Consider the following 27103-nt stretch of genomic DNA (forward strand, 5'->3'; position numbering starts at 1 on the left):
GCCCTTAGTGGGTTGCCCATGGATAAGGTGTTAATATATTACCAGGCAGATACAAAGTCCATTGAATTCACCGATTGTGTAGTGTAGGGATAGCAGTAACATGTTTTAAAATAACCGTGTTATCTTGAAAAAAAACCCTGATGTTACCCTTAGGGCTGTTATATAGTGTGTGCGGCCGTGCACGCGTGCCTGTTCGAAGGCGCATGCACGTGCCGCATGCTTTTTGTGTGTATGCTGTGAGCTGTGAAGGTACTGTGTGTTTGTATATGTGTGTGTGTGTGTGTGTATGCTGGGAGCTGTGAAGGTACTGTGTGTTTAAGTGTTTGTATATGTGTATGGATGTGTAATTTATTAAAAAAAAAACATTGGTAAAAAATAAAATATTTATTAAACACACACACATATACATACATTCAGCCCAGTAGCGCGCGAGAAGATGATTTTCCCCGTCTTCGCCGCTGTCTGTCGGCTCCCCGCCGTGCGCGGCCCTTGTATAAAAGGGCTGACTAACCTCAGCCATCTATAACTGCCGTGCGCTCGCACGGCGTAGCACGCGGCCGCGCTATAGAACCAGCCTAATGCCCACGAGCCTAGTAACGTCTTGTTATTTTTGCACCGAATAAGCTTTGTGGATACAGCGTCGACAAAGTCAGAAAAGAGGACGGCTGTTCCTGATTTGGGTAATGTCACATTAAGTTCCCTGATTTAATGGGGTTTAGTGCATTTAGACCTGTCTAATGCCGCATCCTGTAACGAAGCACACGTTTCCAGATAAAACAGCTGTTATTACCTGTGAATTCCTTTTTGCAGCGTTCTCTTACACTTTCCTCCAAACCTTCAAGCTGCAGTCTAACTTTCTCGTATTCCCGCTCTGCCTGTTGACTTTTCCGCCTTGAGAAGAAACAGTGAATGAGTTACAAGCTGAATCTGTAAATCACTTTGCAAAGCACAGCGAATATCAATACCACAGGTATGTGCTGAAAGGGTATATATGGTATGGGGTTTGTTCTGTACTGTCTGTGAAAATACAGCATACTTAGCCATCACATTATGCTACCAGTTTAATATCTGTAGCTACACTGTAAAAAAATCTCTAGTACAAAAACAACAACGTGGCACGTTCTCTATGGTTTATGAGCACCCAATTATTGGCTTGTTGCAGTTTTCTTTGATTATTTTGCTACTACTGTATCAACTAATGCTGGGTGTGTTTTTGCCACTATATATCGCAGTATAATAACTGATTGGAGAGCTGTGGAGGCAATGGAACATATTTCACAACATACATAACCCTGTAAAAGTTCATAAAACATTGTTTAAACTCTAAACAAAATGCCCTTTGTTTGCAGCCAATACTGACTGTGCACTCGGAGAGCTGTTGGTAGGTTTTTGTTTAGGGAAAATGCAACAATTACATTTTAAGGGACTTCACAATTAAAACAATAGTTTAGCCCGATGTTAAATATGTGACACATTTTTCCTTTTGAATATATACAATGTTACACTTTATAATGATACTTGGAAACTCTCTACACTCCAGCACAAGATATGTTTTAGCAGCAAAACAGAAAAAAATCCTATTAAAAAAAAAAAAATCAGTTCTGTAGTATTAGATACTACTGTCTACATTTTTTTTAAACCCCTAAAGGCATTTTTAATGATTTTTTAAAATGTACTGATCATCCTGTGGTTGCTACAGCATCCCTTACCTACTGTAATAATGTATGTTTTTTTATTTAATTGTTTTCATCCGCCAACCCTATTGAACAGCACTACGAAATATATTGGCGCATCATAATTAAATGATAATAATAATAATGTATTATAACTTTATTTTTCAGACTTTCTTCTGCGTAACAAAATATTTGTATTTCATGGTAACTGTTCTCAAACTGACTGTAAGGTATTGCGATGACCCTTTAAGTGGAGGCCGGTATTTACTGAAAAAATAAATGAGGTTGATTATGATAACCACTTCCTCTTTTGAAACAGGCGCTGACATACATTTTTGAGGTTTGCCCTCTGGCAACAAAGTATCACAAACAGATCTGTTGTGTTCCATACAGCAGACTGTATTACTCTGAAAGCTGCAACAATAGTGCGTTACACTTAGTTATAGAATGTTACATATCAGCTGCAGCATTTCACAGACTGCAGCACTAAGTGAGAAGGCAGCCATTCCGTTAGGCACACAATCAAATCAGAATTTTGACATATAAATATATCATATGGAAATATTACTGTATTCTCATTTGCATGTCTTAGACAGGTCTACAACCCCGCCTTTCACCATTATCACTCAGCACACAACACTTCCACTGCAGCAAGGGATTTTGGGAAATGACATGCAAATGAGCACACAGCACCTTTTGCTTCAAAACCACACAACATGGTCCCCTAAAAGCTTATGCTTGCTGCATTGCACAGCTTTGAGCACAGCCTGCGTTAAGATGCATAGCCAGTAAACCTACCCCCAGACAGCTGTTTTGACCTTAATGGGTCTCATCAGTGTGGGGTTGGTTATACTGGCTATGCAAAATGAAGCAAGGATAGATTTCACTGCACTTAGTTAAGTTATGGTGGGTAAAAAAAGTGATAAAACCCTCCACAGTAGAGCAAAGTTATATGCTTAACTGTGGAGGGTTTTTGTCACTTTTTGGGCTGGGGGGAAGTTTAAACAGAAAACAAAACCATACAGAGGTTTTATTAAATTCTATCCTGTGGCTTGAAAAACCAGCATTGAAAAAAGGAGGCAAGACGCATATCAAAATGAGTATGTTGTCCACCTCAAAGTTGATGTTTAATGTGCTGCTAATTGAATGACGCACGTTTGCCCTTTCTACGTGGCGCTAGAACAGTCAAGTTATGAGCAAGATTCGGGTGATAAACGAGAATTAAAACATGCAGCGGCCTCACCAGTAGCAGTAAACCGAGATCCCGATTATCAGAAGCATGGGAACGAGAATCGCGGGGATAATGGCGTTCAGTGGTAAAACGGTCGCTTGTCCATATTCTACTTTTCCCAGGTTCCATTCCCGCTTTCCAAATTTAACCTACATAGAAAAAAATAATAATACATTTGCCCCTAGAAGACTACACACTGATATGATGCACTAGGCATTGGTGCGTTGTAAATCACTGAAGCAATTTGAGTTATTAGAGCATGTAATTCGAAGCACATCTGACCCAAAGTTGTGAAAAATCCTTTTCATTGTGGATTTATTTATTTTTAAGTAGGAGACATTAGTGATGAACCAGAATATTAGCTTTTACAATTTGGCAGAATATTCATAACTCTGCTATCAGACAGATTTGAGAATTATAAATTTCTCCCGGCTGAAAAATGAGAGCAAAAAGCATTTTTCAAAGAAAAGGAATATAGACGACAAATTGGATTTTTTTCCCCTGTGATGTTTATGTAATGTTTGTATTGGTATTTTTTTTAAAAAAAATTTAGCAGCTGGAAAACTTTAATAACTGACCCTCTAAATGGAGTAAATGCATTTATACTAGAAGACCAACAATTTATGGCTTTATAAAAAAGATACAGTTTATGCTCATTTACTTCCATGTTCGTACATCAATGAATTAGCCATTTGTACAATACTGTATGTGTAAGGTGTGTTGATCTCAAGGTGAAACGTAAAAGCACCCAATCCTTCGATTGAGAGATATGAGAATTTGAATGTCGCGTGTCCAGGAGGTCAAAATGGATGTCTCCCTAGAGCAGTGAGGTTACATAGTAACCTCAAACGCTAGAAATTAAGAAAACAATTTAAAAAAATCTAAAAACACTAAAAAAAAGCCTAGTATCGTGTTCAGGGGGTAAAATACTAGGATCATAGGAGTTAAACTAATATAGGGTCCTGGGGGGTGGGGAATTGTTGCTTTAGACAAGAATTGGAAGCAATAGCAAATACTTTAGGTATCTATCCAACCCTCTGTCCATTAATATATCAGACACATAAACAACATAGGGATAATACACACTCATCTACCCACACACATATGTGCAGAATAATGTAATACCAATGAACAAGTGGAACACACCATCTTTAAGGTCATATGTTTGGTCACACACCAGTCAAACAACAGTTTAGGCTAGTGCTCTCACCCGGGGTGCCATGGCACCCTTGTGTCCCGTCACGCTCTGCATAGGGTGCCACGGCCCAAGGTGGAAACGCTCTGCCTGGAGTTGAAAAAACTGCAACCCGTGTCTCCTCTCAGCCAGGCAGAGCAGAGAAAGGAACCTCTAACTCCAGACAGCGCGGAATGCGTCCGCTGAGCAGCCGGCATGTTTTAGGTGATGTGGGAGTGACGGGAGGCAGGAGGGGAAGAACCAGGGCTTTGTATGGGTGAGACGGCTTTATGTGGGGGAACGGGAAGATATGTGGTGTAAGAGAAGAGTGGATTCATGTGGAGTGTATGATTGAGGAAAGGGGTGAAGGCAGCGTGAGAAGGGCAGATAAATATATATGTTGAATAAAAGGGCGATTATGATGTGAGGGTGAATGTGCAGTAAAAAGAGGGTAGAGGGTGGTGGGTGTGTGCGTGAGTAAGGAGGGGATGAGTGAGGTCTGATGAGCAGGGGTTCCCCAAGAAAAAACCTTCAGGGTTGCCCCTGCTCAAAAAAGGTGGAGAAACACTAGCTTAGACCAGGGGTGCGCAAACAGGGGGTGGGAGATTTTGTTGGGGGGGGGGCACGGCGGTTGCAGAGGCCCCGCACTCTTCCCCAAGGCATTTAAATTAAATGCCGGGGGATCACGTGAGGCCTCTGCAACTCTACACTTACCGTAATTTAGACGGCTGTGTGACGAATCGCCATGGTAACGCGGCGTCAAATGGCGCTGCGGGTCACGTGACGTCTGATGATCCTGCCACGTCATTTGACGCAGCTCCAAGGTAGGGGGGGGGGTGGGAGCGAGCACCGGGGCAGGTAAGACAGGGGGGCGCAGCAGCAAAAGTTTGCGCTCCCGTGACTTAGGCTATTACAATATACATGGTTAGACGGAGACCAACGCCCTTTTAAACAGATACGTCTTTGACTGTAAAGTTGTACTTAAGCACATACTATGAATTCAGGCAAGTTATTGGTTGTATCCCTCTTCTGACGTCTCCTCGGTTGAGGTTGTTCTTCTGGGGGGATGCAGTACAAGTCAGTGGCAGTGAGTACATCTATTGTGCAGCGACTTTCACCCACGAATGCTTCAGCCTCCTCTTTCGTCATTGCGTCATTGAGGTTAGTTCCCTGAGCAAGAAAAGATACGCTGTGAATAGTGCATTCTGCAGACAGATTTCACTGGCACGTAGACAATTGGGAAATCATTCTTGGGTGAAAATATATGTTTTTCACGGGTAAAAATAAAAACGGTATTCATTATCCAAGTTATAACCGAACTGCCTGTTTGTCACGTGGCACACGCAAATCTAACATTCAAATATTAACCCATACTGTTTTATATTGACATACAGTGTTGCACTATTTTCTGCTATATATTCTTTTTCATGTCCTGGATGAAATTTGCGCCTCTGTATTTTTCGCCATTATCTAAGTTATGGATGAAAAATAGAGCACAGCTGATGTCGCCTCATTTACTTTCCCCATGAATGCCGCTAAACTGTCCATTTCCCCTGACCATCAGTAAATTCTGCTCCACAGTTTAGTTCAGGGGTGAACAAATCCAGTCCTTAAGGGCCACCAACAGGTCAGGTTTTCAGGATATCCCTGCTTTAGCAGGAACAAAAAAAGATCAGTGGTACAGCCGCCCCTGAAGTGTTGCAGAACTCACCAGTAAAAAGTTAAAAACAATTGATTAAACTACATAAAATGATTAAAAAAAAAATGACAAACAAAACATAACCCTCCTCCCACGCGTTTCACGTCCACCCAGGCGCTTTCTCAAGGAGTATAGTAGTGGGGGAGAGAAGGTACTATTTAAGCCTCTCCTCCTGCATAATGAAGACCCCTGACATACCTCTCTAACACCTGTGTTTATTTCCACATTAACCCTATTGGGCCCCGCTTTTATGATCTACATTTTGGCTTCATGTAGCTATTGGATTTGGTTCCTGGAGCTTACAGCCGGTTTTGCTCTCTATTGATCCCTGCTTTAGCACAGGTGACTCGGTCTTCTACTGAGCCACTGATTGAAATTTGCTGCCAAGGTCTTGGAGGGGGGAAAAAGTACCTAAATGGGCCGTGTTTGTAGCTTTCACGTTTTGTTCACCAATATCCTTATCTGCCACCTACTTTGTCGTTGTAATTGAAAATAAACTTAACTCATCCACATCCACCCCCCCCCCCATGCTCCTGAGTAAATAAAGTTTTCTTCCTCTATGCGTACTGCTGCATTGCTCCTAAACAGGAACCTCCTTCAAATCATTGAGTTCAAGATCATATGGAAGCCTTTACACTTCAATGCGGATTTAACGTGTTTGGTGTGCTAAAGTTGTATCTCAACATCTAGGACATGGGTTTTATTTAGTAGCCATCCCAGGCATTGTTTTTGCAAACATTTGTGAATAAGGCATTAAAGCAGTAGTCCAAGCTGCCATCCCCCCCCCCCCCCCACCCTCCCCCTTTAATATGTGCATCAATACAACCACACAATGATAAATTAGCTAAGTTGCTGATCGATCCGTTCTCCTGTGATCGATCAGCGTAGATTTGGTTCGGGGATTCACTAAATTTCTGTCAGTGCAGCAGAAGAGGACCAAAGATGCAAAGTTCTGTGGGGCAGATCATGTGTTTAAAACCAAAGACAGAACATGAAACACAGACAGAGCCCAGTGCTACATCCATTGACACAAATACACGGTACAGTGATATATATATATATATATATAGTGTTCGACAAACCTATACATTTGCTCGCCCCGGGCGAGTGGATTTAACCCCCGGGCGAGTAAATATTGGCCCAAGCAGCACACATTTGGTACTAGGTGGCGAGTAGATTTTTTTGTGTGGCGAGTAGATTTTTTGGTGATTTGTCAACCACTGTATATATATATATATATATATATATATATATATATATATATATATATATATATATATATATATATATGTGCTCAAAGCTGTGACCATGCAGCAAGCTTAAGTCTATAGGGAACCATGTTAAAAATGGTTTTTGAAGCAAAAAGTGGCACTGTGTGCTCATTTGCATGTCATTTCCCAGAATCCCTTGCTGCAGTGGAAGTGCTGTGTGCTGGGTGATAATGGGGAAAGGCAGGGTTGCAGATCTGCCTAATACATGCAGATGAGCATACAGTTGTATTTACATTTATATATATATATATATATATATATATATATATATATATATATATATACAGTGTTCGACAAACCTATACATTTGCACGCCGTGGCGAGCTCCTATTGGCCCAAGCAGCACACGTGTGGTACTAGGTGGCGAGTAGATTTTTTTGTTCGGCGAGTAGATTTTTTGGTGATTTGTCGACCACTGTATATATATATATATATATATACACCTTTTGAATAAAATGGTCATTTAGTTTAACTCTTTGGCCAAAGTGTCGTAAGCCCTTGAGCCCCTCCAAGGCAGACCACGTCTCAAGGGTCCTAACACTAATGTAATTCTTAATAACCTGTACATTATAACCCCAAATTTCCCCCTGGATGTGGATCCAGACTGTTCGATCAATTAAAACGGAAGGGGATCAGGACGATCGCGGATTTATTGAGCCTGGGGAAGCTACTGAGCTATCAGGATTTGCGTGCTAAATAGGAAATTCCAGAATTAGACACATTTAAATATCTCCAAATTAGACACGTTACCCCAAAAATATCCCCAAAACCAGAATTTCCCCCTCTCACTAAGTTTGAGAAATTATGTAGAGGCAATACTTACTAATAAGGTCAAATATCAAAAATTTATGCTGAACTGGAGATATCAGCGGACCTTCCAAATCTCGACTAAATGCTCAAATGTGCCACAGATTTGGATATAAGTATTGATATAGAGGACTGGGAAGATATTTGGGAAGCAGCCTCAGGAACTTCCATATATACCACAACGAAGGAGAATATTTACAAAATTCTGTTCTACTGGTATTTTACCCAGGTGAGATTAAAACAAATCTACCCTCTGGCACCTGACCTCTGTTGGAGAGGCTGTGGACAAAAGGGAGACATGGCACACATTTGGTGGACATGTCCAGAAATTAAGAGATATTGGGTCTCGGTTCAAATTTTAATAAAAGAAGTCACTGGCTTCAAAATACCTATTGATCCACTGACCTACCTATTGGCCAGGCCAATGAGTGAAATTGACCGACCAGTTAGGAAATTAATCTCCTTCATTCTCACAGCGGCTAGATGCGCAATAGCGGCCTCTTGGAAGGAAGTAACTACCCCTTCCAAAGGAATGATAAAAAAGAGGATCAATGAGGTGATGCTCATGGAAAAGCTAACTGCTCTCCTTAAGCAAAATACAACAGCCTTCTATAAAATATGGGAACCTTGGATAATCTTATAAAATGAGTTTAACTCCTACACATTGACCATGGATATAGAATATTCAGAAAAGGAGGACCATGGCGCCTCGACCTCAAAACAAAATCTGATCGTCCCAGATACTCGGCGACCAGGAGGGTACCCTCCCCCCTCCCCTCCTCTCTCTCTCTTTTTTCCCTCTCTCTTTTTCTATCTTTCTTCGTTTTTGGAAGGCCTCTCCTCTAGGGCAATTATATCTTTGCCACTCTTCTCCCTAAAACTAAAATGTCTTTGTATTAGGCTGTATATATTGTAAGATGTGTGTATACTATATAATTGCCTAATAAAACTATTTGGAAAACAAAACAAAAAAAACCTGTACATTACCAGGAAGAATAAATCTGTCAAAAGATGATCATATGACCAGACATTCACTAGATACAATTGGTGCATTGCTAGAGAGAACAGGTCTCAAAAAGGGGTGTGCCTGGGCCTGTTTCAGAAGAGGAAGGGGATGTGACTTTGTAAATGGTTGCTATAGAAACAAAAATGCTTGTTACATTATAATACATTAAAAATGTCATTCAAAGTTGTTTAAAAAAATGCTACAAGTATTTTCTCATAGTACAGAACTGATTAAAAAAATAAAAAAGATATTGCTTGGTCTGCAGCTTTAACTACGGGGAAATGAAATATGTTCCTGTTTCAGGTACGGTCACACAATTTGACAGAGCTTATTGAATATAGGCCTTAGTTTGAATATATAATAATAATAGTAATAATATAATGTGAAATCTTCCATTTGTTTTCTTCTATATCTTGGAAACATATTGATACATACAGTTTTCATACCTAATGTTTTTGGTTCCATAAAACCTACCATTGCAGTTTCTTGCAAACGGCTTTATAATGAAACTATTTCAGTATAGTGGGACTGCTACAGTTACTGCATTACTGCATTTTGCAGTTAGCCACATAATTTGGCAGGGCTATGAATAAACAATGAAACACCTATTACAAAGTGAGGGTATAGCCATGGAAATACTTTATGATCTCTTAGTGTATATTTAAGAAAGGGGTTCAAATAATTGTGTCACCTTTTTAAACCTGAATCTTTGCAAAGCCTGTTTTTCCTATAACATTTGAGAGATTATATGTTCCCATCTATAATACTTTAACTCTATATTTGTGAATTATGGACTTGAATCTGTTTTAGGCTCTACAGTACGTACTATTTTCTCCTTTTATATATATATATATATATATTTTTTTTTTAGAACATTTGGAATTTGTATGCAAAATGACAATTATATATATTATATATTATATATATATATATATATATATATACACACACACACACACACACACACACACACACACACACACACACACACACACACACAAAATGACAATTGAATATATATATTTATATATATATATATATACACACAATTTTTTTTTTTAATTGTTTAACAGATAGAATCACAGTTTGTCTATTTGCAATCTGAGGTCAGTATATATACCTTAGGGGAACTGTACTTTTACATACAAAAGCACCAGGGGTTCTCTCACACCAGCTATATAAAAGTTTTGTCAAGTTGAGTGCATATAATTAGAAATGTTGGAGTAGGTTGTACTGTATGGTACCTTTTATTGGACCAACAAGTAGTGAGGACCCTGAGAGGTTTGAAAGCTTGTCACATTTCAACCATGTGGTCCAATAAAAGGTATAACACCTACGCCTCCTTCTCCTTCCTTAGTTACTACATGGATGAAAGGACTAACACGGCTACACACCCTTCTTTGCCCAGGATTAGCAATGATCGTCTTAAAAACTGGTTTGGCTCAGAGCTTTGGGCCAAGGAGTTGAACTTCTGCTGTAAACAATTGAAACTTTCCCCGTTAGGATTATTAATGATCTCTTGAAAGATGCACAGACGAGTTATTTACAGAAGATGTGCTGTGTGAGGAAGATCCTTGTAGTTTGTACATAGGCTTTGAAGATCGTACATCTCAGAAGAATTGGCAAGGAGAGTTGAACTATAAACTCTACAGGCCAGCAATTTCCTTTCCATCAAGGTAGCATTTCTAGGCCTGAAGAACCTATCTTCCCCTCCTGCATAATCATTTACAGTCAGGGCTGGCTGGGATTATCGCAGGGCTCGCTGCAGGGGCTTTTGCGGGGCCTCTTACCTTGTCTGACGCAGCATCTTCTCCTCAGACTATGCAGCACCATCATGTGGTCATGGCAACGTGACATCGCGGTGCCCTGGCAATGTCGCGGCGCTATGACAACGGGACCCTGCAGGAGGAGATGCTGCTGGACAAGGTAAGACAGTTACAGAGGCCCCGTGCTTTTCCCCGGCAATCAGTTATATTGTCGTGGGGAAGAGAGTGGGGCATCTGTAACTGTGGGGGCACCGGTGGAACTGCCATATTTGTATTTCTGTGTGTGCTGGATTTGTCATACACAGTATACTTGGGCCCATATTCAATAAGCTCCTTTAGGCTAAAAGATGTCATGTTAATGGCAGCGCAGTATTCGTTAAAGCAAACAATGTGACGTTAACTCGAATTTACACCCAGAAATAGCTTGGGGTTATGATTAATGGTTATTATTATTCTGAATGCAATGCAAATAAACTCGTTATAGCCTAAAAGATATTATGCAAATATTCACTAAGATCCGTTAACACCAGGAAATAACATCACGTTAATGAAGTCTTACCTAAGGCTGCGCTTATAGTGACGGCGACAGCGACATCAAAAGAAATGATTTGCCGCCGTCGCGTGCGCTTATAGTAAGTGCGGAGCGACGGCTTGGTTGCGATCGCTAGAAGTCATCCCAATTTGATTTTTCCAGCAACCGCTGCCTGACGTCACCGTCCTGTCGCCGGCACTATAACCGCAGCCTAACTCTGGTGTTACTCCTAACAAGAACTATATACTGTATAGGGGGAGAGGGGAGGAGGAAAACCCTTGCTCAGGTTATATAAACAATAAGTGTGTGCTTACATTTGGGGTAGGTGCTACCTGGGGTAAATTGTTGTTTTAGCGAAGAGAAAGATCCCAGATAAGTGGGGGGCGCGAGACTTTGTGCTGAGAGCGCAAGGCCTCTGTAACTCGCTTATCAGGCTTCAGTCTCCACGGTAACGCGGTGGGTCATGTGACGTGACATCACATGACCCCGCTGCGTAATTGAATGCCGCATTATAGGTAAGGGGGGGCCGCAACACAGGGGGAGAGCAGGCAGGGGTGGGTGCAGCGCAGGAAGTTTGCGTACCCCTGTATTAATATATCAGATTGTTCCATGCCAGTTGTCGTTAGTTTTAATGCTGTAGTGAGCTTTTATATATTAGATCAGGGGTGCGCAAACTGGGGGGCGCAGGATTTTCTTGGGGGGGGGGGGGGGGCATGATGGTTGCAGAGGGCCGCGCTCTTTCCCAAGGCATGTAAATTAAATGCCGTGGGAGGCGCGAGGCCTCTGCAACTTCCCTTACCTGCTCTCAGCCGGCTCTTCAGTGACGTGTCACCATGACAACGAGGCGTCAAATGATGCAACAGGGTCAAATGGCAGCGCGTCACATGACGTTGTGACGTCATATGAAATGTGGAGCCCGAGAGCAGGTAAGGAGGGGGGGGGGGGGGGGTGCGCAGGCAAGGGAGAACACAGACGGGGGGGGGGGGGGCGCGAACTGAGTTTGCGCACCCCTGCACTAGTGGACAGACGTATACACCATTAGTTCAATATGCAGGTACTCAATTAGGTAACACAATATAACCTTATAGAAGGAGGGTGCTATAGTATCTCAATTGTGTACCTCTGAATGGTTGTATGGTTTGTAATAACTACATACTAAAGTTAAGGGTCACTGGCAGCTTTGTAACAATATATCCACCGTAGTGGGTGTTAGTTGTGTATGTCGTGTGGACGCAGCACTGCTCTGCATGTGAACACTAGCTTATCATGCATATATGACAACATGCTGTGATTGTCAGAGTGACCTCAGTTTGGCATGAGACATGGCATAAACTGGCCCTCTTAATATTAGGGTATATTAGAGGTAAGCAGCAATTTTAGTTGCAATATATAGTTCACTCGGTATGTTTTGTTATATGGTTGCCCAGTCAGCTTGTATTGGCTCAGTTGGTATACTGTAGTGCAGGGGTGCGGGAGCTCTTAAGGGGGGGAGGGGGGGGTCGGTTACAGACACCGCAGCATTATTTGACGCCATATTCAAGGTAAGAAGGGGGGGGGGGGGGGGAGGTGTGCAACCCAGGGGCAGAGCAGGCAGAGAGGGTGCAGGAAGTTTGCGCACCTCTGCTGTAGTGGGTTCCCCCTGAATAGCTTGTTGGGCAAGGCAGTGTAATTGCAGGGATATGGATACTAGGTCGGCTAATAATATCTATCCTTCAAAGTATCAGTAAGTAAAGGACACTAAGGGGGCGGCCCCAGTAACTTCTCGGCGTGCGCTGTGCGTTCAAGACCCCCCCCGGTACCTCCGGTCCCAGTTCCTACCTTGTCGCGCACCTTTCCCCCGCGGTGCGCGACAGGTTTTCAGGCAGGGGAATTTAAGATCAGAGTTTGCGACGGAGGCGTGGCCACGCCCCCGCCGGCAGTTCAGCATATGAGGGCGAACCAGCCGCGTGAGGTCATGGCCACCCCCCTGCAAACCCACCGCCACGCCCCCTCCCGTCGCAAACGCTCCCTCCCCCCCCCCGCAGATCGCGGTGCAGCGCTGTGCACGCGCCCCCCTCCCCCGGGTGCGCGTGCCACAGCGCTGACTGGGACCTCACCCCAAGTGTTTGTAGTGGTTAGTATAGATACAAGCTGACAGACAATTGGTTAGGATCTCTAGCAATTGCTCTGTATTTTTTAACAGGACTTCTAATAGGCCCTCGGTGCCTTGTGAGGTGAGGCTCCTTATATATTTAATGTATATGGTTACCAAACTACATTACCACGACCATACCACCATCATACCAATACTCCTAACCAGACCCTAAAATAGGGACGGAGGGACAAAGTAAGGGAGAGAGTGTGTCCTATTTAGTACTGGGCACAGGTACTTGTAAACAGTAGATCCAAATATATTCACCTATATACTCCATTGGGGGGATATATATTTTAATTAAATATGCAAAATATATTAAAAACTAGCCGATATTCCCAGCGTTGCCCGGGAGTTAACCCCCTTAACAGCTGGGTTCCCCCCCCCCTCTTCACAGCTCCGTTCCCCCTGCCCCCCTCCTTCACAGCTGCGGTCTCCCCTCCCTGCACCCCACATCACTCTCCCCCCCACTGCACCTCACCTCACCCCACTCTCCCCACCCCCTGCACCTCACCTCACTCCCCCCCCTGCACCTCACCTCAGTCTCTCCCCCCCCTGCACCCCACATCACTCTCCACCCCCCCACTGCACCTCGCATCACTCTCCCCCCCACTGCACCTCACCTCACTCTCCCCCCCCCACTGCACCTCAACCTCACTCTCCCCACCCCCTGCACCTCACTCCCCCCCCTGCACCTCACCTCACTCCCCCCCCCTGCACCTCACATCAGTTTCCCCCCCTGCACTCCACATTACTGTGACGTCAGCCCACCCTCAGGCCAATGAGCTGTGGCTGTCCGTCGGCCAATCACAGGGGGTACAAATACACACACAAACATTATTTCAGTCTTATATATATATATAGATGATCGACATTAGCATATTTCCAAGGTATTGCGGTTGTGTTCACAGGTTTTCCTGTTGGTATAGGTGATTCTATTTGGATGTATATAATTGAATGGGTTCCCTACTACAGGGGGGGCGCGCGATCGGCTGCGGGGGGTGCAGGGTTTACAGAGGCCCCGCGTGGTCCACCAAGGCACTTAAATTAAGTGCCGGGGAAGCGGTGAAGGCCTCTGTAAACCTTACTTACCTTGCTTCTGTCATGGCAAATGATGCCGCGAGGTCATGTGACGTCACATTGCCATGGCAACGTGACGTCATGCGCTGACGCCTGAGGCAAGGTAAGAGGCTGGGGCGGAGGGGGGAGGGGATGGGCGCAGAGAGGGGAACAGCCGGCAGGGGGGCACAGGGAAAAAAGTTTGTGCTCCCCTGCTCAACTAAATGGAACACTCTCTTTCTCTAGCAACACCAAGACTTACATGTCATGCTATCTAAAGATAACACTGTATTATTCTAAAGCAGGGCTGCGCAAACTGGGGCGCGAGATTTTCCTGGGGGGGGAGGCGCACGGGCGGTTCCAGAAGTCCCGCGCTCTTCCCCAAGGCATTTTCACTTAGCGGGATGTGACACGTCGCCATGGCAACGGGATATCCATGTGGCGTGACGTCACAATCCGTCGCCATGACAACACAGCATCAAATGATGACGCAGGGTCACGACTTGACGTCACATGACCCCGCGGCGTCATTTGACGCCACAAAACAAGGTAAAGGGCGGGGGAGGCACCGGGGGACGACTATGCAGGGGGGCGCAACTCCAATAGTTTGCACACCCCTGTTCTAAAGTAACATCGCTTTAATCCTATTGTAATGAGCTCAATAACAGCAGTTGTTTTTGCATAACTTTACTTTAGTGAATAAGGCGTTATCCAGGGGAAATAGCCGTCATTCGTGTTTCCGGTACGGTCACGTAATTTGCCTTCATGTAACGGAGCTTAGTGAACATACTGTGGGCCTTAGGTTGTGTACATAGAAATAATAGGTGTAATAATAAGATGGTATATTATAGGATTTCAACACCAGAGGGCAGTGCAAGTAAAGGATACGAGTGCCAGTGTTGGGCTTCCGAAATGTCAACATCATTCTGATGACTGAAGTTATCATTTCATTAGATTAGTAGGACGCTGTAATTTTGGTGCAATGCAGAAGAAAAAGCATAACTATTACCTTAATTCCCAAGTAGTTTATACAAATTGAAAGCAAGACTATGTACTGGTCAAACACACACTATGTGGCACACACATACTGCATGGAGAAAACAGGGCATAGGTCTAACACAGAAAAGCTATTGAACAAAACAACCTAAAGGTGTAGAACAGCGTTTGCCAAACTTTTTTTCCCCGTGGCCCGGTTATTTTTATACTTCTTATTCGTGACCCACTAAAAATTTTATCGCCTATAGGTAAAATAAAACAGATTAAACGTAATCAGCAAATAGAAAAGAAAAAGCACAGAACCGCACCGAGGTTGAAGAAATATGTATTGACAAATACAATAAAAAAAGGAAGCAGTAACTTACAGTACATTAAGCCCAGTAAATGAAAAGATCATAGCTCCGTTTGCATAATCAGTTGTACAAGGGTCTAGACTTGGTTCTTGGGATAGTGAGCGTCCGTCCCGTGCGCTGGGACACACTGACACCACAACGCGTGACTTCTGGGTGTTGCGTGTTCTCGCGATACCCGGATCCTACAATCTCCCACGTCACCGCACCTCAGAATTTTTCCCAATGAAACGGACTGAATGTACTACTACGGAGCTGCAACAGGCAACCAGATCGCAAGTCGCGTGTCTATCCCGCCGCCGCGCAGCCTCGCCATTGGTTGGGCTACTTTGCCACGAAAGAGACTCCGAAACGGCGCGGTGAGGCGCGGACGGAGCGCGTCGTTCGTCTCGATTAATTGAATTATTTATTCAATAGTCCCGATTCAACGTTATTTACTCCTATTTTAGAGTTTCGGGGAAAAAACGAAAACCCAAAAATGAAACACCTAGGTTTTCAAGAGTTTTTTTTAGGTGACCCGGCATTTTGCTTTCGTGGCCCGGTGTCGGGTCACGACCCACCATCTGGGAAACGCTGGTATAGAAGATCCCCACACAGCACAGCAAAGCCTGTAGCTTTAAGATATTATGTTTTTGTTTATAATATGTAACATTTGAAGGAAATGTATACACTTAATGATGTTTTGCAACAGGTGAAACATTTTCTTAAGTTCTTCCTGGATTTGGTTAGCTAAACCTCCACTACCTATTCCATGCTTTTATTCTGGGGCTTCATTTCATAGGAAGAAAGGAATGAGGAGGTGCAAAACCGATGTGAGGGGAAAACAACATTGCAAACAGGGTTAATACATGTCCGATCCCGAAATCCTTTTGGGTGTACATCTAGGCCCGAGGTGGCCAACCCTGTCGCCAATCGCCACAAGTGGCGATTTGGCCATGAAAGTGTGGCGAATTAGAGCTTGCAAGCTTGTCCGGATAAAATGAGTCTAGGTGGGAAGCACAGCGATGTGGAAGCGCTGGTGCTGAGGGGGCGGGACGCTGACGGTGCCCGGGCAGCAGTGAGGAGGCGAGTGCTGAGTGGGGGAGAGGATGATCAATCAGAGAGCGGTTTGGGCAAGACTGATTATTTTTTGGGGGGGGGGGAGAATTATTACATGGTGTGGCGAATTTCAATTCTCAATTATCACACCTGTGGCTTTATTGAAAAATAGGTTGTCCACCTATGATCAAGACAACACCAAGCTGCGGATTTCAAAATCCTCCGCTCCTAGGCACAGCTGTTGCGGCTGCCTCATTACCTGCCACCCCCCTCCTCCTTCGGAACTGCAACGTCAAATGAGTTTGCGACGTCGCATAGCGACGCCGTCACGTTGGTGAAGTCCGTGGCGTCATTGGACACTGCGGTTCAGAAGAAGGAGGGGGGCCGGCAGCAACAGATAAAATGGCTTCCCATTAGCTCTGATAGGCCCGAAAGCGCGGCAAAAGTATACGGGGGCGGACATTTTTGCCGCCCTAGGTCCGGCCTAACAGGAAATCTGCTACTGGCAATACCTGCTTGGAAATCCACACTGCATTCCATCATTACTGCCCAACGTTCTTCATCCTGACCAAATGACTTACCTTTGCATTAATTATATTGTTGACTTGTTTCTTGATGCCGTTGGTAAAGTTCTCAAAAGTAGGATCGGCAATGTAAGTGAAGGAGAGATCAGTAGTCTGTAGCGGCAACTCGAGCCCATCCATTTTAATCACAGTAATAACCCCAGAGTCCAGGTGATCTTCTGGTACTTGAGGAGAGGAGAAGATTATTACGGTGTCGCTGACTTTTTCAAGGATGTCTTGCCGGTCTTCCTGTAACAAAAAAGCATATTCAGTTCTAGTGGAAACTCTAAACACGGTTTAATGATTATTATTATTTTTTTTTTAAATAAAAGTCACAGCCATACCATGCTTTATGAATACGGCCCTATTAATATATTATGCAGTGTAATAGTATGATTTGCACTCATGTCCACATTCTCAGTCTTAGATTGGCAAATTCAAACACCAGCACAAAGGCAATACTCACTAACACAAGCTCATGCTCATTTACTCTTCCCCGAACAATTAGCACATTTTTGAACAAAGAAGACAATTAGGATATATTGCGGTTTAAACCCTTTATTGCCATATGGGTCAGAAAGAGGGGGAATCTGGATGGTGCTGCACTTGTAACTTAATTATTTTTAAGATGAGCATATTTAATCATTTCACATTATTGGCGGTTGCTGCCAAGTTGGGAGTAGTTTAACTTCCCTTGGCTCATCTTTTGTGTGATGTCTTTAACAGGACATGTCTCCTCTTTTCCACAGCTACAGTACGTTTCTTCCCCTTCCCTTTCTTGGTTAGCCGACAGGGAGGGGACATGCGTGATTTACATTAGGATAGCTGACAGGGAGGAGACATGCGTGATTCACATTAGGTTAGCCGACAGGGAGGGGACATGCGTGATTCACATTAGGTTACAGTATCTGACAGGGAGGGGACATGCGTGATTCACATTAGGTTAGCCGACAGGGAGGAGACATGCGTGATTCACATTAGGATAGCTGACAGGGAGGGGACATGCGTGATTCACATTAGGTTAGCCGACAGGGAGGAGACATGCGTGATTCACATTAGGATAGCGGACAGGGAGGGGACATGCGTGATTCACATTAGGATAGCTGACAGGGAGGGGACATGCGTGATTCACATTAGGTTAGCTGACAGGGAGGGGACATGCGTGATTCACATTAGGATAGCTGACAGGAAGGGGCCATGCGTGATTCACATTAGGTTAGCGGACAGGGAGGGGACATGCGTGATTCACATTAGTTTAGCTGACAGGGAGGGGACATGCGTGATTCAAATAGCTGTAGAGGGAGGAGCAAGTAAACAGGAGAAAACTACACTTTGGGGGTACCCCGCTAAAAATTAAAACATGTCAGAATTGTAAGTCGTTTCCCAAATATGTATGTGGGCATAGCCATTAAAACAGATCGATGTAACATTTTCTGTCTGACTTTCAAAATGAGGTAGCCAGAATTAGAATGTCCGCTCTTTGCGGCAGAATCACTGAAATCTATATTGATGTCTCAATATTTTATCTTTACATAGGTTTGAAGCAGGGGGTCTCTGGAGCTGAACTCCATTAATTTCAGCTGCCGGCCCCCCTGCTTCCCGAGATACTTACCTCGCAAGGGGCTGCCTGTATCACTGCAAAGATGAGAGCTCATGTGTCATGTGGGCCAATAGGAAACCGCAGTGGGTGATGTCACGGCTTCCTATTGGCCCGCAGGTCACGGGAGCTTTGAACCGGCGCCATTACATGAACTCCAGCTAGCGAACCGGAGTGACTACTGGCATCCCCTACGGAAGCAAGCATCTCCGGCAGCAGGGGGTCCCCCTGGAGTTCAGCTCTGGAGACCCCTACTTCAATCGAGTGAAAAAAAAAAAAAAAAAAAAGAAATGCTGCTTGGATTTCCGCCTTAATGTAAGCAAAAAAAGAACTACTGAACAGAAGGGAGTCAAAGAGCAGACATGTCTGCACCATGCATGTTTAATGAGAGATGAGAAACGCTCACATGTCTGAATTCCGGCCAGCTGGCTTGTCTTTTCTTCCTGCTCGACAGCAGTTTGGTAATCATGGTGAAATTCTGCACAAGGTTAAATCGCGCCCCTGTAATAGTAATATTTCTTCCGCCACTGAAAAAGGTAAAAAAATATATATAATTATTATTATAAATAAATATATATATACTGTATATATTATCCAACGCTTTACAATGCAATCCTATGGGGCCGTTTTCAGACGCCTGTATGCCTTATCCCAGCGGTGCGCAAATTGAAGGGGGAGGGCTGCATTTACAGAAGCTCCGCGCTGAGAGCACGAGGCCTCTGTAAACTTGGGCTGCGTTTATAGTGCAGGCGACGCGTCGTCACGGCAAAATACATTTATTACCGCCATCGCGTGCGCTTATTAGTAGAAGCGACGCGACGGCTTGGTTGCGATCGCTGGAAGTCAATTTGATTTTTCCAGCGACTCCAGCGTGACATCACCGTCACTATAATCGCAGCCTTACTTACCCGGCTGCAGTCACGCGTCTCTATGGCAACGCAGCGTCAAATGACGCCTGTTGCCATGGAGACGTGACATCAAATGAACCTGCGGGTTACACGACCATTCATTTAAAGGTAAGGAAGGGGCACGATCGAGCACGAGAACAGGCGGGGGCGCAGCGCAGGGAGTTTGCGCACCCCTGCCTTATCCGACGCTCACCGCCACTGATTAACATGGGACTCCCTTTACAACGGTTTCACTATCCAACGCTACTTCCAGAACGGATTCCGTTGGATAACCGAGGACTGTATGTGTGTGTGTGTATATATGTAAATGTATATATATCTTTAATCAGATATATTGATTGATTCTTTTTGTAGAAGGATGCCTTAGTAATATGAGAAACTAGCACCCCCAATTCCCAGACATCCCCCTTCCTACCCGCAGACTTCTCTCAGTGAGACCAGCAACAGCTCAGCACCACACTTACTGCCCAATGTCTTCCCTCCTTTAAAGCAAAGCAGCCCTCATTTAACTCAGGAGAGCACCAGTCTTGAGAGGTAAGTGAACACTACACGCACCAAGAGTGGTGCAGAAACAGAACGGGTGTAGATCGGTGGAGCTTAAACACAGGTTACTGTAGGTGTAGGTCACTGGGGTGTAAAGAGCATATTTAAATAATGCCATTTTTACCCTATGAGCAAAAAAAAAAAAAAAAAAAAAAGAATAGAAACCAAGCAATATTTAAGAACTGCGCACAATCACGTGTATTAAAGATATTAAAGCGCCAAAAACACTTTGACCCTGTTGATTAAAGCAAGGACCCCTACAGACTTCCAGCCATGGCAGGTTACAAGAACTGCCAATTTATTTTGTCACAGGTAAAAGCAATTAGTGTACAGGGTAACAGATAAGAAGAATATTCACAAGCAGGCCAAAAAAGTGGTCTGATCAGGGCGGAGGAATTGCTGGAGAATATCCTGAGTGTGCAGGTAATGGGGTGTGGTGGAGAACACGGATATACGCCAATTACATTTTTAGCCCGAAATGATTTGCTCCAATTAAATGATCACGAAGTTGGGGTCACGGGTGGTAATTAATGGTGATCTGCAAAGCTAATCACTACACCCTTCACCCTACTGTGCTTAATATTGGTTTATTGTAGGAATTATGCCATTATTTTTAATGCACTGGTGGAAAAGGCGATGCAAAATGTAGTATAATGGCTCCCCATATGCAAATGAATGATTGAAGTGGAACACATTTAGAGAAATGTTTGATAATCGCTTACAAAATGAGGAGATGAAGGGAGACAGGACTTCACTTGCCAGCTCCACCTACTTAGCAAGTTAAATAAATGTTAACTAAGCAAGTACCAGTTTAACTCAACACAGTGTCCTTTTATAAATGAATTGATTCATATGCAACAATACAGATTAAAGAGACAATTTACAAAGGATTCTTCATAAGTATTGGTTTCCAGCGCTTCCCTGATCACTACACGCTGGGATGGATGTAGTAATGTTTTGTTTGGTTAGACCAGAACCCACAACTTGCATTCAACATATGTAGTGTACTGTATATTGCATACTTTGTGACATTTCTTATTTAAAATTTTGCAGTTATGCTTTAAGGCCTAAAAATGAAAAGGAATTACTGTTGTAAGGTAAACCGCAAAGCATATATTTGTAAGAACAATTGAATTACCTGACAAAGCTTTTATCTGGGCTAAACTTGTCAATGACGGGGTTCTCTCTGTATGTAAACTTCCCAGCTTCCTTTATGGTCTGGTTACCATAAAACAGATTTACTGAGACTTCTCCCCTCTGAGTAGCTTGTCCAGTAACACAAACAATTTCTTCACCAAATGTAGTGCTTTAAAAGAAGAAGAAAACAAACGTAAATGATTTAGGAAATGTAAACCGGTGTAACCCTGAGATAGTACTGCAATAAAAACATACTTTGAGAAGCAGATCGAGGTAAGATATAATTGCATTGTTAACATCTTTAGTCCTCAATGGCCACAAACAGATTAGTGTTTCAGGAAACATGTCAATTCAAAGCGCCCTTTTTTTAGTTGTCAATTAGGCTTAATTACCTGTGAATTAGTTGCATATCAACAAGAGATGATCTGTTGACCTCTCTGTGTGCATACCCCAGGTGTCTGTCCTGGGACCTCTCTTTTCACACACTCTCTCCAGGTGACCCTATCACATTGCTTGGGTTCAAATATCACTATGCTGATGACACACAAATGTACCATTCATCCTCTGACCTTACACCTGCTGTACAGATCCAAGTCTCTGAACGCCTCTCCACTAGATCATCCTGGGTGGCTCTCCGCTGACTCAAGCTTAACATGTCCAAGACGGAGCTCCTCATACTTCCTCCCAAGCCTGGCCCTGCTGCCCCTTCTACATGACTGCTGGTAGCACTATCATACACCCAGTATCACAAGCACGCTGCTTACCCTCACATTCTCCTCTCACATTCACAATGTAGATGAACCTGTTGTTTTTTTCCTCTAACATTGCAAAGATACTCACTTTTCTCTGTCGCTCTACTACTAAAGCTCTAACACAGGCCATTATTCTCTCCCATCTCGGCTATTGTAACCTTTTACTGTCCGGCCTTCCTGCCTCCCCTACAATCTATTCTAAACAATGCTGCTAGAATCACTTTACTCTGTCCTGAATCGGTCTCAGTCTCTCTCTTGCTGTAATACCTCTCCTGACTTCCTATTCAAATCAATCTCACTTGCAAAATTCTCCTCTCTTTTAAGGCTATACATTTTTCTGCCCCTCCTTACAGGTCAGCCCGAATTTCTCACTATATACCTGCCCAACTTGCGTTCTGCTCAAGCATGTCGTCTGTCTACCCCTTTTGTATCTAAAATCCTCTCTCGCATAAAACATCACTCACTCACTCTGCCTCACACCTCTGGAATGTCCTTCTCCTCAATTTCAGGCTAGCACCCTCTCTTTAAACCTTTAGAACCTTTATTAAAACACACATCTTTAACAAAGCTTATGGGTAGTTCCGCTCCGCTGGCTGATACTATACATCTCATATGCACTGACCGTGGACCCTTAGAGACAGAAGGAGAGTATTCTGGTACTGTAAATGCATCTACAAGTTCTCCCCACTTACCACAAATTGTAAACTCTTCGGGGCAGGGACTTCTTTTCCTATTGTTGTATGTCTGAAGCACATATTCCTATTATGTGTTATATTATTGTCACGTGTATTACTGCTGTAAAGCACTTTGTATCTGGATGGCGCTATGCAACTAAAGATATACATACATGAGCGATCCACAGCCTGGAGTTCAATACGCCTTCAGTACATAGTGTAATTCAACAAACATTAAAATGTTTTTAATAATTTTTCATTTATTTCTACTCTTGTTCAGCTGCATTACTTGCTCCCATTATGTGTTATATTAGTAGGTCACGTGTATTACTATAAATAAAGATAGATATACATATGCTCTTGTACATGGTTTTATTCTTGCCAACACACACTAAAAATTATGAGTGTTGCTGCATAATTCTTGGCAAAATATTTGAATTAAATAAAATTAATTCAATTCATTAACGTTCAAATGGAGGTCTACAGCAGCACAAGACAGTGAGAGCATAAACATAGCCAAGTGAGGAAATGTCTAATAAAAGTACTGCAAATTACTGCAAATTACAACTGGAGCTTCTTAAAGATGGCATCCAAACCTTAATCTTCTTTAATATGTTAGACATGTGAGTGTGCTCACAAGTGGTATTTGTATTTGCTGCACACCGTACAGTGGAGGGGTTGTCACTTTTTTGCCCACCATAACTTATTTAAATGTGTTGTTGAAACCTATCCCAGCTTCATATTGCAAAGCCAGTATAACCGACGTGCACCCAAAAGGTTGAAGCAGCTGCTGTCTGAGTATGATCATTAGCTATGCACTTCTTTAACTGAGGCTATGATGAAAGGCTGTGTAACACGGCAGGGATAAGCAGATAGGGATCCATATTAAAATGGATAAGAAGCAAGAGGTGACACGCTGTGATCATTTGCATGTCATTACCCAGAATCCCTGGCTGCAGTTGAAGCACTATGTGCTCAGAGAATGGGGAAAGGCAGGTTGCAGACCTGTCTGAGGCATGGGAATGTGCTCACCAGTGGTATTGGTAAAAATATCATGTGGAAATAGTGGCCTTCCTTCACGGTATCAGCGAGAATTGATGGCTATTTACACTCCCAGATTCCTGTTGTGTAAGATTATTGTTTCTCCCTCCCACATAACAGCAGTGACCATATTTAAGGTCCATATGTTATATGATTTTTGGATTTTCCAGTACTGTCCCAGACAGCAGTGATTTCCAAAGGGCGTCAGAAAGGCTCAAAACGTGATATGTAGGAATGTGGATGGATTCCACATTTTTAAGAGGAAGTATTGCACCTTATTGCTGGCCTAACTGGCAGTAAAAGGGTTAATCCCTTTTAATACAAACCGACCTTACAGCATCAGTCCATGCAGCTATTTTTTTCTGTCTTCATTACCTGAACTGGCGAGTACCTAAGAGACTATTCACGGTCCTCCGATTTCCTCGAGATATAACTAGACAATATGGCCGCCAGAGCCAACCTACTGTAGCTCTGGCAGCCAATAGAAAGCTGCGACATCATAGGGCCACATTTGTAGTTTTTGTAGCTATTGTGTCCCATACCAGGAAACATATCTACAAATCTCTTCGGAACATGAGGGTCCCCAGAGGTTGGGGAAGTGCGGATCAGCTCCAGGCGATGGCAACGTAAGAGAAAGTATCACAGAAGTGGGAACTGCTGCTTTGAGAAGCTTGATTTTCCTCTATTCAGTGTTTTCTTTCTAAATACTGTAGCTATATCTTATACTATATTAGTGAAAGCACTGTATGTTTGCCTGCCTGCCTGCCTGCCTGCTGGATGTCCGGTGTCCCTAGCGGCAATCTCATTGGTCCCTTGGCCCGCCCGCCCCCGCACACCTCTCATTGGCCTCACACACTCACACCACCCCCTTGGCCCGCCCCCCACACCTCTCATTGGCCTGAGGCGGAGTGACGGGCCAAAGGTCCAAAAAAATAAATAAAACACACACACACACACACACACACACACACACACACACACACACACACACACACACACACACACACACACACACACACACACCTCTCTCCCCTCTCCAAATCACCTTTTCCCCCTCCCCAGCGGCATCACCTCTTCCCGATCCCCAGCGGCATCACCTCTTCCCCCTCCCCAGCGGCATTACCTCTTCCCCCTCCCCAGCGGCATCACCTCTTCCCCCTCCCCCAGCGGCATCACCTCTTCCCCCTCCCCAGCGGCATCACCTCTTCCCCCTCCCCAGCGGCATCACCTCTTCCCCCTCCCCAGCGGCATCACCTCTTCCCCCTCCCCAGCGGCATCACCTCTTCCCCCTCCCCAGCGGCATCACCTCTTCCCCCTCCCCAGCGGCATCACCTCTTCCCCCTCCCCAGCGGCATCACCTCTTCCCCCTCCCCAGCGGCATCACCTCTCCCCCCTCACCGCTCCAAATCACCTCTCCCCGCTCCAAATCACCTCTCCCCGCTCCAAATCACCTCGCTTCCCGCAGCTGCCACGCGGCGCGTAAGATGGCGGACCCCCTTCCTCCCTCGCGGCGCAGAGTCAGACGGTGGCGGCGCCCGGAAGTACAGGTAGGTGTCGCTCCCCACCTCCGGCGCCAAACGGAACTGAGAAAGGGCGCATCAACTGAGAGGTGTGTGTGTGTGTGTGTGTGTGTGTGTGTGTGTGTGTGTGTGTGTCACTGTCCACTGCCCCCCCCTCCTATCCACTGCCCCCCCCTCCTGTCCACTGCCCCCCCCTCCTGTCCACTGCCCCCCCCTCCTGTCCACTGCCCCCCCTCCTGTCCACTGCGTCCCCCCCTCCTGTCCACTGCGTCCCCCCTCCTGTCCACTGCGTCCCCCCTCCTGTCCACTGCGTCCCCCCTCCTGTCCACTGCGTCCCCCCTCCTGTCCACTGCGTCCCCCCTCCTGTCCACTGCCCCCCCCCTCCTGTCCACTGCCCCCCCCTCCTGTCCACTGCCCCCCCCCTCCTGTCCACTGCCCCCCCCTCCTGTCCACTGCCCCCCCCTCCTGTCCACTGCCCCCTCCCTCCTGTCCACTGCCCCCTCCCTCCTGTCCACTGCCCCCCCCCCTCCTGTCCACTGCCCCCCCCCCTCCTGTCCACTGCCCCCCCCTCCTGTCCACTGCCCCCCCTCCTGTCCACTGCCCCCCCTCCTGTCCACTGCCCCCCCCCTCCTGTCCATTGCCCCCCCCCCTCCTGTCCACTGCCCCCCCCCCCTCCTGTCCACTGCCCCCCCCCTCCTGTCCACTGCCCCCCCCCTCCTGTCCACTGCCCCCCCCCTCCTGTCCACTGCCCCCCCCCCTCCTGTCCACTGCCCCCCCCCTCCTGTCCACTGCCCCCCCCCTCCTGTCCACTGCCCCCTCCCTCCTGTCCACTGCCCCCCCCTCCTGTCCACTGCCCCCCCCCTCCTGTCCACTGCCCCCCCCCTCCTGTCCACTGCAGGAAATGCAGGGGGAGGAATCCATGCCTTTGAGACGCCCCCCCCCCTCCCTTTGACGCCCCCCCCCCTCCCTTTGACGCCCCCCCCCCTCCCTTTGACGCCCCCCCCCCTCCCTTTGACGCCCCCCCCCCTCCCTTTGACGCCCCCCCCCCTCCCTTTGACGCCCCCCCCCCTCCCTTTGACGCCCCCCCCCTCCCTTTGACGCCCCCCCCCTCCCTTTGACGCCCCCCCCCCTCCCTTTGACGCCCCCCCCCTCCCTTTGACGCCCCCCCCTCCCTTTGACGCCGCCCCCCCCTCCCTTTGACGCCCCCCCCCCCTCCCTTTGACGCCCCCCCCCCTCCCTTTGACGCCCCCCCCTCCCTTTGACGCCCCCCCCCCTCCCTTTGACGCCCCCCCCCCCTCCCTTTGACGCCCCCCCCCTCCCTTTGACGCCCCCCCCTCCCTTTGACGCCCCCCCCCCTCCCTTTGACGGCCCCCCCCCTCCCTTTGACGCCCCCCCCCTCCCTTTGACGCCCCCCCTCCCTTTGACGCCCCCCCCCCTCCCTTTGACGCCCCCCCCTCCCTTTGACGCCCCCCCCTCCCTTTGACGCCCCCCCCCTCCCTTTGACGCCCCCCCCTCCCTTTGACGCCCCCCCCCCTCCCTTTGACGCCCCCCCCCCTCCCTTTGACGCCCCCCCCCTCCCTTTGACGCCCCCCCCCTCCCTTTGACGCCCCCCCCCTCCCTTTGACGCCCCCCCTG

At 45.8% G+C, this 27103-nt stretch overlaps 1 protein-coding gene across 3 annotated transcripts in view; it reads right to left on the reverse strand.

Moving 5' to 3' along the window:
- PLXNB2 (plexin B2) overlaps positions 1-27103 on the reverse strand; it is a 326443-nt gene that overhangs the window by 20048 nt on the left and 279292 nt on the right. For all 3 annotated transcript variants that reach the window (XM_075599864.1, XM_075599863.1, XM_075599865.1), the window contains 6 exons: positions 21483-21650; positions 19300-19420; positions 17315-17545; positions 5072-5248; positions 2917-3053; positions 791-891 (listed from right to left, as the gene is read on the reverse strand). In XM_075599864.1, the coding sequence (XP_075455979.1) occupies positions 791-891; positions 2917-3053; positions 5072-5248; positions 17315-17545; positions 19300-19420; positions 21483-21650 (935 nt within the window). The remainder of the gene's footprint in view (positions 1-790; positions 892-2916; positions 3054-5071; positions 5249-17314; positions 17546-19299; positions 19421-21482; positions 21651-27103) is intronic.

The sequence above is a fragment of the Ascaphus truei genome, chromosome 5, assembly GCF_040206685.1.
Source record: "Ascaphus truei isolate aAscTru1 chromosome 5, aAscTru1.hap1, whole genome shotgun sequence".
In the NCBI taxonomy this organism is placed as follows: Eukaryota; Metazoa; Chordata; class Amphibia; order Anura; family Ascaphidae; genus Ascaphus; species Ascaphus truei.